Source organism: Alexandromys fortis, unplaced genomic scaffold, assembly GCF_014885135.2.
Source record: "Alexandromys fortis isolate MF-2015 unplaced genomic scaffold, M_Fortis_MF-2015_v1.1 scaffold_3, whole genome shotgun sequence".
NCBI classification, from domain to species: Eukaryota; Metazoa; Chordata; class Mammalia; order Rodentia; family Cricetidae; genus Alexandromys; species Alexandromys fortis.
Genome location: NW_026067909.1, coordinates 23,634,470 through 23,647,751, shown reverse-complemented (window position 1 = coordinate 23,647,751; position 13,282 = coordinate 23,634,470). Strand labels below are relative to the sequence as shown.

The window sequence follows — 13,282 nt, the reverse complement described above, 5'->3', positions numbered from 1 at the left end:
TTTTTTCTAAATTCTCCTTGCCTCTTATTCTCAGAGCCTCTGACCCATATATGTTCCAGGCAGAAATCCATCATCTGGGGGGAGCTAAGCTTATAGTCATGGGTAGCCTGTGTATCTGGAAAGGGTACAGTTCTGAATCTCAAGTATTTTGTAGCACGAGTACCTGTTCTTATCTTGTAGTTTGTTTATTTCACTGGTCTGGTCCAAAATCTGTTTTTCCAGTTTGTTGGTGGAAATAGAATGTTGGAGAAGCTGCAACTCGAGTCTTGTCGTCTGGTTTAATACCTGCATATAACAAAGAGAATTACTGCCTACCATCTTGATTAGTACAATATATGCCGTTTCTTGATTCAGTCATCAAACTGATCAGAAAGCGTGTTACCCATTAACTCAGCCGTCTTGTTTTGACACGTGAGTTTCTCTTGTGCTATGCCATAAAACATGATCGTATCTAAGTCTCCATTTCCATCTTCCTGCTCTCCCCCCAAACACAGCCGCCACCCGGCTTTTTTTTTTTTTAATAACCAACCAAGTCCATATGAGTTTGTGTAGGGCCATCTGGTGCAGCACAGGAGATCTTCTAGTGCCCAAATAAAAGAATATTCTCACTTCCCCAGCAGCTGTTAACTGCCAGAAGCCCCTCAGTGAGGGATAGCCTGGAGTACTCCTCCCCCATCCAGGCCTGGCACATTTTTTATGCCCATAAAGATTGAGGTGTCGTGGAACACACCTAACTGTGTTATCTGTTAAGTCCTTTCATAGTAAACAAGTGACAGCTCTGGAAAGCATCTAGGATCAAATCATATATTATGTTTCTCCTTCTGTAACATTTTATTGCTTTATATAACATAGCAAATGGTGATATACCAGTTTATAGATCAAAACTTATAAATGAATAAAAAATTACCTCAACCTAGCTAAATGTCTCAGCGAGGAAAGGCACTTGCCACCAAGCCAGATGACTACACAGGATGGAGCAAACTCCTGCAAATTGTCCTTTGACCTACACACATATACACACACATGCACCACGCGCGCACACACACACACACACACACACACACACGCCGTGCATTCATGCACGCATGCATGCAAACTAAATAAATCTAATAATTTTATTCTAAATAATTTTCCTCTGCTCAAAAATTTCTGTGAATGGACAAAAGGACAGTCACATGCCTCCCTGTGTGGCGGTGGAAGCTCATTGCTAGCCTGCCGTCTCCCAGCTTATGCCCACTTGTTAAGCCTTTTCTTTCTTCTGTTCTATTTTTCTTGTTCCTATTTTAAAAGTCTTTCTGACCAATTAGGGAATAATGAAATCCCACCATCCAGTGGAAGCCACGATGGCCATTGTGTGGGCTCTTTGGTGCCTGGCTGCCTCCCAGCAGGAAGAATCAACTACTCACATCCTCGTGTGGTGTCACTCAGGATGTGATATCACCTGTTAATGGAAGTCTGAATCGTTGCCCAGCAACCAGGGACCTTGAACAAGAATCATTGTTTGTGGGGGTCCTTGTCACCAGCACAGCCCTGGCCTGTCTCATATGCAGGTGCCGGGCATGTCTGGTCCTTGTCAAGCCTGGCTGAGGTCATAGCAAAAGGCTCCTGGGAAGGAGCAGAGCACTGGCCTGTGGTCGCAATGCCATCAGCACAGCCTTGGCCTCTGTTTTCCCTCTACAGACATTCAGTACCCGTTTATTCATTCAAGAATGGCACAGTTTGGTCTCCTCTTTAATCCATGAGACTTATGGAATGGGGACAGTTCTGGGGAGGCAGAGAAAGACGCCAGTAGAACCTGCTTGATACAGGAATGACACATGTATGTCTAAAAGGGGAGTATATATGTAGAGACGCGCACATGTCGTGGCACGCCTGTGGTGGTCAGAGGACACCATTCAGACTTGGTTCTCTCCTTCTGCCTTATTGAGGCAGGGTTCATTCCTTCTGCTGTGATGTGTGTGAAATGCTAGTCAACCCACATCATCTAGGGAGCTCTTTCCTGCGTCCCTTTGTGCTTTAGGAGCACTGACCTTATGGATGGGCACCACCTCATCAACTGGGGTGTTCATGCTTATGTGGCAAGTGCCTTTACCTCTGAAACATATCACCAACCATCACGTCAGCTTTCCAAAGGGTCGCACAGTTCAAAAGATCTCAGACCTCCAGCTACGTATGGTTGTCTAATATCCCCAGTCTAGAAGAGTTGTGCATCTAACCAGAAATATTTGTATTTTATGGAACCTATCCCATACTCCCATCCGTCAGTGCCCAACAGTTGCTGTCAACTGGACAGAGAACCTAAGTCAGCCTCTCCGTGTCCTTCCTGGGGCTCACCCGCGTTGATGTGTTTATTTGGACTCTGCAGCTGTTTTCTCTCCATCCCTGGCCTGTTTTCCTGTTAGCCTCAGTCATAGGATGTCTAACTTCGTAGTAGCATTTTTTAAATCCTGTGATCTTACACCAGATGTCACAAAGGTTTGCATAGTTGTTCTGTGTCCTAACGTTATTTTTTGTTGTAGCAGAAAAAAAAAAAAAAAAAAAACAAGAAATACTCTGCTGTGATTAAGGATGTTTTGAAGAGCCTGGCATCCCCCAGACTTACTGTCAAAAGCTGCAGAATATGACTTAACCAATACTGTTATTTTATCAATTGGGTTTTTAAATAGATGCACTGTTTCTTTTTAAACTACTATATCTCGTCATGTTAGCACGTATTAACAAGGAGGATTAAATCTGTAATTGTAATCTGTGGAAAATGTGTGTTCCTTACATTGTTCCTGAATGCCTGATATTGTTGAAGGATGATAACCAAATAATTCCTTACTCTGATTTTGATCTTCTGTTTTCTCTACGAAAACATTTTTTAGAGAGCCTCTGAAGGACAATTATCACCATGCTAGCAGTGTCTCGGGGCGTGAGAGGCTAGTGGTTACTCTCCTGTGAGTCATGCTGTCTTGTGCTGAGCTCTAGCAGTTGGTCCTCTTAGTTACAGCAGCATGTGGCGTACTGAATATGGGGGTGGTTTACAGTGAGGCCCTCTGTTGATTTTTTAAAGGATCGGTATAGCTCAGAGCATGATGATACACACTTGGTTAACAGTTATCTCAACTCTAGGGTTAGATTTAAGAGCAAGGTTTCCAGCTGTCTGCTTCATGGCTTCTGTTTCTCAAATATACAAAGCAGAAGAACTTGGAAATGAAAAATAATATCTGGAGTGTAGAAGAGGCCAGTGAAGTGAAGGAACATTTATATTAGCATATTAAGCTGTGCATATTGCTAGGGGGCCCCATAGGATAAACTAAATTTAGCCCCAGTTGCTAACTGTAACTATCCCTTAATTCCTCAGCTCTGAAGCCACCACCTTCAGCTAGTGTCTGTACCTTTCCACTCTTCCACTGCACAGCCAGCCACAGGCACGTGGTCTGCTGGCTGCTCCACCAGGGGGTTTTGTCTGTCACTTACTTGGGCTTCCACATCAGTCAGTTTCCGCGTTTGGGCCGCTGTCTGATTCAGCAGGCTGGTTCCGATCTCTATCATCACAGCCGTCTGGTTCTGCACCACGTTCTGTTGGATCTCCACCATCCCCTTCTTCATGTTGTCCTGAATGTAGTTCTCCAGCTAGGAAGGAGCTTGGGATGGACAGACAGTCATTACTTAAGCGGCTAGAATCCTGGTTCCTAAGTATTTGTCCCTTGCCTCTTGTTTAAAACACTATATTTAGGGCGTTGGGGAGACTCAGCAGCCAGGGCTCTAGCTCTGCTGCTTAGCACTTGGCCCTTGAACATCAACTTCCTTGTATGTAAATTAGCATCTCCAATGGCTCAGTTGAGCACCTCAAAAATAAGGCTGTGCTCCTACATCATCATGTGTGTGTGTTCCTCGGCTCTCAAAAATTCATTTTCCTTTTTAAAATGGCAATCTGATGATGAGAGCTATTAATTGACCCAATCTGTAGCTAAAGGACAAAAATTATTTTTATTCTTTTTGTACAAAGAAGAGTGTTTTTCTGCTAAACTGAATACGAAAGTGGAGTATAGCGCCTATCTTTAAATCTGAAGGTCTCTACGGAGGGTCATTAAGTCAGTCATCAAACCTCTTCCAAACGCATTGACCAGCGATGATCCACTTCTGCCTTGAAGGGTAAGAAAGTAGTGCGGGAGGAGTAGAGTTCTTCTCTGAGTTTCAAGGGCGTCCTTGTTGGACAGACTCATGTCGTGGGTCCTGGTGGGTGCTGTGCGGTCCATGGATTTGCACTCTTAACTCTGTGCTGTTCCCACTGTGTCTCTGCTCTTGGCACTGCCCTGTCCATCGATCTCCCACCTTCCACACACGCTTTCTGAATAGCTAGCAGGCATTCCTTGCTGTTCCTCGGTTGTTGAGCAGATTGACTCCATCAGTGTGACGTGGCCTAAAGCTCTCTGGTCATCTATGAAAGTGTGAAGACGACGCCTCCATCACGACACGGAGGTGAAATGCTGTAAAACTCCAGTAGCTGTGGGCATAGTACCCTTCTTAATACACTGCTTACGGAATGTGTGGGCAGCACTTGGCATGTATGAGCTGCATCACAGCCATCTCACCCAAAACTGGCCTCCATGTTTAGTTCTTCCTCTCCACACCCAGCAAAGACAACATTTGCAGGGATATGTTCTGGGAGTCAGGAACTAGGAAGATGTCCTGAACCCGAAGTGTAGATCTATGCTCAGAACCACAGTCTACAAGCCTACTGCAAATGAGGATCTTGACTTCCCTTTTTTCACTCTGAAACACGGAACTAGAGAGGGAAAATGAACCCCTAATCCCTCCCTCCCCTTTTTCTGGGTAAAATGTGCTTGAAAATGTTAGAGACAGGAGAAGGTCGTCTGTGAAGGGAACATTTAAATTTAAAATTAGCTAGGAACTTAAAAAAAAAAAGGCTTAATTATTAGAAATAAAATTTCCTTATTTTGTTACCATATCCTTTTCTAAGCTTGAAGACAAGCAATTCTGAAAGGTCAGCGATCCAGGAAGAGGCAGGGGAGGACGACACAGGCACGTGCATGGAGATGCTGTGTGTAACCACAGCCATGTGCATGGATATGGATACACTGCATGTAATCACAGCCATGTGCATGGATATGGATACGCTGCATGTAATGCTTTTGAATCAATTAAATGCAGTTTCTTTGGGGGCAGTGCCTTGAAATTGCAGGGTGGGGAACATGGCCCACCAACGGTAACATCGAGTGGCCAGTTTTACTGAAAGTAAAGTTCTGAGAAGCCTTGAGCTGCTTGAGAAAGAGGACATTAACTCTTCAGAAGCAGCCTGGCAGCAGCAAGGCCTGTTGGGACGGCAAATGTCTGTTCATCGCTGGCCACATCTCAGCACTCTAGTATTTCTGCTAGCTCAGAATGACCCAGCTGCGAGCCAGCACTTGCAAGCACAGTGTTAACTCATCCCCATAGCCCCTGCCCGTTCCAGCCTTTTAACAGCCAGGCTGGTATAGCTCCAAATTAGCTTGAGCCTACCTTTCTATTCAGGGTTTCAGAGTGTTTGCAAACAGACTGCCTCACTAAGTTCGCAGCTGCTTTGGCCAACAAGAAAACTAGAATTAGGGCAACAGGTATTGTTTGGTGGTGAAGTGCTTGGCCAGCATATACTAGGCCCTAAGTGCCATCCCCAGCACCATGAAGAAGAAAAAGAAAGCCCGGAATCAAAGATTATCATTATCAGTCATGTCTCTCAAGAGTGTCATGACTGAAGAGCCTGCTTTTCCTCTCCAAAGACTTGTACTGATTTTTGAGACGGGAAGACTATGGTTGTTTATACAATAATGTGAAGACAGCCATTTCCAAACGAAGGTCTCCTTCATACAGTAGCCATTCTACAAATCATGACATCTCAGAGAACCTAAGACTAACTCTAGACATGAAACTCCCAGCTGACCCACAGAGACAGATAGACCTTGAAACTGTCCTGTCTCCAGACATAATGTAAATTCATTCTTTTCTAATTGACCAGCCAGGGTCTCTTTCAGGTCAGGGTTTCTTATTGTGTTTAATCCCTGATAGCAGAAATCTGCTTAGCGAAGCCCATTCTGCCATAAGAAGTCAGCCTGAGGGAAGGCAGGGTAAATAGAGCTGTTCTCCCTTGGGCTCCCTTTTATGTCACCCACACTTAGTGGCGGTTAGCAACAACAGCTCCAGGAGCCTCCTTGAGCCTCCCCTGGAGGAGCATGGTTCTTATTTCTTGCACACAGTTTTGTATACCCACTCTTCACATAGACCGTTGATATCAGTGTCCTGTGGTCATGCCCTGACGGTGGTCTGTAGGCACAAGTGTATGGAAAGATACCTATATACCTGTGAGAGGTTCACCCTGTGTTGGGGTGTCCACTTCTAATGGTTGAAGCACCTCTAGGATGCTGAACCCTTACTGTTCCTGTGCTCAGAATGCAGAGGATCTCTGGATCTAACACTACAGTGTGTCATGATTCTACTATAGTTGACAAACATTGTTGCTTAATGTTGGATATACACCTAATGCAATCCCTAAAGTCTGGCAACAAATCAAAGCTCAGCTGTCCTAATAAAATACATTAACACACACACGTGTGTATGTCAAATGTGTTCTAAGGTTTAATTGCCCCCTTAGCCTTTTGAATGATGAGATTTGACAGGAAAAGTAAGTCTGTTTGTGAGACAGCCACGTAGGTTGACTATACATTAAACTCTCTCTCTCTTTCTCTCTGACCAACTTCATTATTATTTAGACTGAAAGGAAAGTCATCTTGCACTTTGCAAGTGCAAGGAGAAAGGAAAACACATATCTTGTGCAGGAATTGCCTGCAGCGTAGGGGTGTGATGTTGGCAATAGCATCTCCTTGTTGAAGGTGCTAGTAGGTGGTGCGCAGAACTGAGTGGCCCCATCCCCTTTCATTAGTGAGTTTCTGTCCTGGGAAATTAAAATTAACTTGATGTTTCTTTGGACATATCGCCTCACTTGATAAACAAAATGCTGTAACTGTTCTGACAGATGGGACAGAGGAAGGGAAGGAGGTTCTTTTCTTTGCCCTTGTTTGTTGTGTAACAGGCCTGGCCTTGAACTTGTGAACCTCCTGTCTGCCTCCCAAGTGCTTAGATTTCTGGGGAACCCTGCCATGCCCAGTCTTTTCCATCTCCATCCCCACCTTTTCCTCTGGACCCTAAGGCAGTCCTTGCCTTCTCTTCCACCACCCTGTCTTCAGAGTAAGGGAAAACAAATATAAATTTGATCCCTCTGTGACTTGTCTTGTTCCCTGACTTTGTCTGCAAATGGAATCTCCGTTCTTTCACGTGGTGATGTCCAGTACTGACATCCTCTGATTCTTTGACCTCTGTATTAGTCTGGCTTTGTTATAAGGACAGAAGCCCAGAGGGTGGGTTCCCTGGCAAGGAAAGAGGTTAATTAGGCCAAGTGCAGTGGGCCTGTGGCAGAGTCTTGCCTAGCATGTGCAAGGACCTGGGCTCAATTAGCTCACATGGGAAACTCAAAGTCTAAAGAGCATGGTGGACAGCTTCCTTGGCAACATGACGTCACAGGTTATCACTGCAGGAGCTCATGTGGAAGGGAAAGATCAAAGAGTAAGACAGAAACCAGAAAGACCAGGAGGGGACAGTCTTGCTCCTTCATAACAACACTCTTGGGAAGATCTAACCAGGGTCCCAGGAGAGCTACTTTAATCCCTTCCGAGTGCAGTGCCCCCCAGTGACCTATGGCTAGACTCCCAGATGATAGGTCCCACCATTCCCAAATCTGTGCCACTGGGGACAAAGCTTGCACCACACAAAACACTGGGAGAGTGCAAATGCAAACCAGAGCAGTCTCAGCTTTGGGAGCATATAGCCCTCCTGCTGTGCCTGTTTGCACAGAATATTAGAGTAGCGATAAAGACACATTAGGAAAGCCAGTCCTCTGGTCGAGAGAATGGGATCTCTGGCCTGGGTGGTGACCTGACAGTGCCGCTGGGCCAGGACAATCACCTGGCCAAAGGACTGCTCCTAGGAAGGCAGGCTCACTGTAAGCCATTTTAAAGAGAGAGGCAGAATAATTATCCCTTTAACGAGATACTGTGTTGTCTGCCCCAGAGTTCCCATCCCTAACTCAGTCTGAGAGAGTGCAGCATGCCAAGCACCTTCAGAAGCCTGCCGAGTTTTCTGAATTCCTCAGAAAATAGTGCCCTGTCCTGTTCTGTGCACGAGTCCTGTTTCCCCCCAACACTCTGGGCGTCCTTAATCTTTACCTGCCCCAGGAGGGGGGAGTAGTGCTTTTAGACTCTAATAAATTGTCTTTAAGCTTCCATTTGAGTCCATTCTTAAATTCTTAAGAAGACTCTAGAAGGGACCCCCATTTCCCCCGCATGAGGCTACTCAAGACCGCCCAGCTCTTTTGTCCCTCGAGCCCTTCCCTGCTGTGTTCATACTCCCCCTCTGTGCTCCTGAAGCAGGGGTGCATTCTGATTTAAAAAGAACAAGTGCTGTTTAATTTATTTTTAAATCCACCCCTGGAAGTGAATGTCCATGTTCATTTTGGAAAGTAAATGTCTGTAACCATTTCCATATACACCCTTAGAAACAACGGCCCAAACATTTGCTCTTATAATTAGGCTGAAATTTCAAGTGCAAGATTACTAAGTCCAGGGATGCCGTGTGGGGATGGCTTTTGACCTAATGTTCTCTAGTCTTTGTCATGGGGAAACTCTGAGGCATCTTTTGAGGTCTCCAGACACAAAAGTGGCAGTTCCTGGGCCCTCCCCCTCCTTACGGCACCGCTTTGTTGGTTTTGGTTTTCAAGTCTCTAGCTTTTGCTGCCTAAGCATCTGTGTTCTCAGCAGTGTTGCTAAGGGATGCTGAGATTAAAGGGGAAGGGACAGGAGGCTCGTGCTTCAGAGAAGTCTTTGTCTTTCTAGGATATCCATGGGAGGCTCATAGACGAAGACGTATCACCACAGGTCGTGTTCAGATGCCCCCCACAGCTAGGAAGCAAGTGTCTTCCTGATTATCATGGACACCCACATCAGAGCAATAACACTACTTTTTTTTCCTCATTGGTTAATCTGAGTGACTTTCTGTTATCTGTTACGTGTTATCTTCAGACATGCTCCTCTTGCTACCTTCATCATCGTGAAGAGACGAAATAACATCTTGGTGATCCCATCACAAAGTCATAGGTGGGAACTGCAGGCCTTGGCTGGCAGCCTTGTCTCTAACTCCTGAGATGACACATCACCAGTGAGTCTATGTTCCTGCACAGTGCACTGTCAAATCACACCTGGCTTGTTCTTAGCTTTTTGAGACTGTACTTTTTTCTGTGTTGTTGGGGTGCTTTTGCCTGTACCCCTTTGCTGCTGTGTCTACCCTACTGTCTGTCATTGCTTCAGATCTGACTTTTTCCCTCAGCAGCTACCACTCTGAATGTATGAAGGTTTAATAAAACTTTGTAGAGCAGAATGGACATTTTATTTAGCATAGGATGTCTTACTCTATAAAAGCGTCATCTAGAGAGCTGTTGAGGGGTACGTGTCTATCTAATGCCTGTTAGAGCACAGGCCCATTCCACCTTACAGAGCCTGTGCATCAAGGGGTAAAATGTGGCCGAGCCTCCAAGACCAGATGTCCATATGCGAAGCGGAGCAGCACAGCACTCTGCTGCAGAATGCTTTTTATATCCTTTTTTTTTTTTTTTTTTTTAAATCTCAGTGGATTCTCACATTCTTAGCTTGGGTTTCCCCAGGATCAGAGCCTGAGACCCAGGCAGGCAAGCAGGAAGTCTATTTAGGGAGTAGTCCCAGAGAGTGGCCGTGGAGGGTGGTTGAGGAAGGCAGCAGAGAGGGACAGCCAATTTAAACATGAGGATTCTGTTGGCCCACCACACTGGTCACTGGTGAGATTCCCCAGAAGACCTGGGGAACCCTGAGAACTGTCCTTGAGTGAGCACTGCTGTAGACCCCATCTGTGTGTTGTCGTCCAAAGTCTCCCACTGCGTTCACACCAGGTGTTGTCAGCCAGGGGTCTGGAGGAGGGTCCCTCTCAGGGCCAGTCTCTGGGAACAGCCCCAAGGGTTGAAAGTGGGCATCACAAGTGTGCCTCTATTGGGGCTCTTTAATAAGGGGGAATTGAGGCTGAGAAACCTTACATGTTTCTTTCGGTGTCCCCCAGACCAGGATCTGCGCGCTGACAGAGCAGTCTGGGTGGGGTGGGGTTTTGAGCTGTGTCAAATGTGGCCTTTGATTATAAGCTCCAAGCCAGCAATTTGTGTGGTGGCTGTGGGAGAGCAGCAGCAAATCTGAAAATGACCCATCGGAGAGGGCGAGAATGCAGACCGGAAATGCCAGCTGAAGTCCCTACAAGAGGACAGCAGGCATGACCTCGCCTAAGCTGGAGCAGCCCAAGTATGGAGAAGAAATTCCTTTTAACCTCAGCAAATAAGTTGCATCCAGGAGATTCCACAGTCTTCTGCCTTATATCTGCTAGGGAAGTTAACTACTTCATCGTTCTGCTTATTAAAGGTGAGGTGAGCCTGCGAGTGCAGGTGATCTTTAAAAAATCTCACAATCTGCCCTGCTGTGCGCTGCCACTATGGACAGATGCCAACCAAGCCCTCCGCTTCTTTAGTTCCTCTTTGTAGTAGCAATTCAAAGATGCGAAGGCTTTCAGTGGAGAGAAGTCTGAGCTGCTAAAAAGTAGACAGGGTTAGCTTGCATGAAGACTCAGTATACTATGCACCTGCCGTCAATGTGCACCTGCCGTCCTTTACCTACAGCGATGTGCACCTGCCGTCCTTTACCTACAGTGATGTGCACCTGCCGTCCTTTACCTACAGTAATGTGCACCTGCCGTCCTTTACCTATGGTGATGTGTGTGCACCTGCCCTCTTTACCTGCGGCGATGTGCACCTGCCGTCCTTTACCTATGGTGATGTGCACCTGTCGTCCTTTACCTATGGTGATGTGCACCTGCCGTCCTTTACCTACAGTGATGTGCACCTACCATCCTTTACCTGCGGCGATGTGCACCTGTCGTCTTTACCTACAGTAATGTGCACCTGCCCTCTTTACCTACGGTGATGTGCACCTGCCCTCTTTACCTACGGCGATGTGCACCTGTCGTCTTTACCTACAGTGATGTGCACCTGCCGTCCTTTACCTACGGTGATGCACACAAGCCGTTCTTTATCTATGGCCATGTGTGCCTGCCCTCTTTACCTACGCTCATGTGTACCTGCCCTGTTACCTACGGCGATGTGCACCTGTCGTCTTTACCTACAGTGATGTGCACCTGCCGTCCTTTACCTACAGTGATGCACACAAGCCGTTCTTTATCTATGGCCATGTGTGCCTGCCCTGTTACCTACGGTGATGTGCACCTGCCGGCCTTTACCCATAGCACTGTAGCATTGCCCCATCCTGAACTGTTGCCTTGGAAGACATTTCCTCAGTGTAGGTGATGCCTTTCTCTAGATAGTTTTCCTTCTCTTTTCTAAGCATCCTTCTATATGTTTTGCCCTAGGTTAGAAAACCTGTGTCTGTGGATGGGGTTGGGGTGGGGCATATGTGTATGTGTCCCTTCATCATTAATGTGTAGCGGTGCAAACCTGGAGAGACATTGTAGTATAATGCCAGGAAGTTTCAGACCACATGGTGCTCTTTATTTTGTTGTCCACGACTTTTCTAATTTAATGATTTTGTTACAGCTCTACTTTGCTTTTCTGACCTAGTTAGAGGGAAAACCATTCTCTTCTGTTTGATTAGATTATCTCTCCTTTAACCTCTGGTTCCGTTCCCACTCTTCCAAGTGTTGAAAGCCACAGTTTTTTCATATTTATTTTCATACTTGTAGTCCCTTGTGTGTGCATATTTCACAGGACTGCACATGTGCCTGCATCTTGCTGAAGCTAAAAGTGACCAGGTTTTTTATAACTCACATTATTACAAATAAAGACTATTTCACAAGGCCTTGCTTTACACATCAATTTTTCAAGTTAAAATACATCTTTAAACATTTTAACAAACCTGTCTTAAATCTGATTCTCAGGGTTTTGTTTTTTTTTTTTTTTTTTTTTTTTTTTTTTTTTTTTTTTTTTTTGAGTCAAAGTCTCATGAAGCCCAGGCTAACCTGGAACTCTATGTAGCATTTTGCAAGCCTATCCTTGAACTCATGACAATCCTTCCTCAACCTACCTCCCAAGTCTGAAATTACAGACAGGAGCCAACCATACCTGGATATGTATATATGCTTAGTTTTTAAAGAAAAATTACTTCAGGGGCTGAGAATATAGCTCAGTTGACAGAGTGATCACCCACTGTTCATGAAGCCCTGGCTGGATCCTCAGCACTGCATTGAAAACGGGCATGGTGGTACATGCTTGTTATCTCACCCCTCAGGATGGAGTCGGTGTTACAGATTCAGACAAGCCTGGGCTGCGCACAGCTGAAACTACAGCACAGGGAAACCGTGGCAGTACTCGGCACTCTCTCAAGCAATGAGACCAAGCATGCAATGCTTTCCTTTCTCTTCTAATTATAATTTACATGAGTTTCCCAATCTGAAATTTGATAGGAAGTATATGAAGTACTTGGCAGTGTAATTTTGGTGGTTAAATGGGGACCCCTGTTCACTTTGTAAGGCTGTAGAAACCCCAAGCATGCCCCACTTCTGCCTGTGGCTCCTAGTCCATGAAAACTGCCCAGCAGAACACATGCCCTGCGTTCTGTGGATGGCTCGAGTTTGGTTCCACTGAGAAGAGGCTTAACTGGGAACTGCAAATGGTGATTATGACTTCAGGCAAATCATCGAGTGTCTAATTATGTCTCCTGACCCAAAATAAGCAAGTGTCTACCACAAAATACACACTGTGCCGGGCTTCTCATTACAGCATTCCAGCTTGGGGCTGTGTTGCTTCTGACTCCTGTTCAGAGGGAGTTGCTCATATTTCTGTCTCAGGGCCCACTCACGTTGGAGAAGGAATAGAACTATTCTCCAGGCAGGGATGGGAGCAGGAAAACAATTTGGTCATGAAATGAAGGCATGCGACTCCAAACTGAATATATTTCTTTTCATTTTGTGCATGCTTATATATCTGTGTCTCTGTGTGTATGTCTGTCTATGTATGTCTGTCTGTGTATCTGTCAATGTGTGTAGAGGCCTTTATGTGTGTATGTCTATGTGTATGTCTGTGTCTATGTGTCTATCTGTGCGGGCCTCTAAGTGTGTGTGTGTGTCTGTGTAGAGGCCATAGAGAGTTAGCTTTGTGTGTGTATATATA

The 13,282-nt window shown here is 45.6% G+C and overlaps 2 protein-coding genes across 9 annotated transcripts in view; one reads left to right on the top strand and one right to left on the bottom strand.

Annotated features, from left to right (window-relative positions):
• Window positions 1-13,282, top strand: part of Mcph1 (microcephalin 1) — a 212,397-nt gene that overhangs the window by 105,148 nt on the left and 93,967 nt on the right. The gene's annotated exons all lie outside the window — the stretch shown is intronic.
• The window catches only part of Angpt2 (angiopoietin 2), a 49,420-nt gene that overhangs the window by 19,813 nt on the left and 16,325 nt on the right, over window positions 1-13,282 (bottom strand). The window contains exons 2-3 of the mRNA XM_050137335.1: window positions 3,463-3,618; window positions 164-285 (exon numbers count right to left, since the gene is read on the bottom strand). Of these exons, the coding sequence (XP_049993292.1) occupies window positions 164-285; window positions 3,463-3,618 (278 nt within the window). The remainder of the gene's footprint in view (window positions 1-163; window positions 286-3,462; window positions 3,619-13,282) is intronic.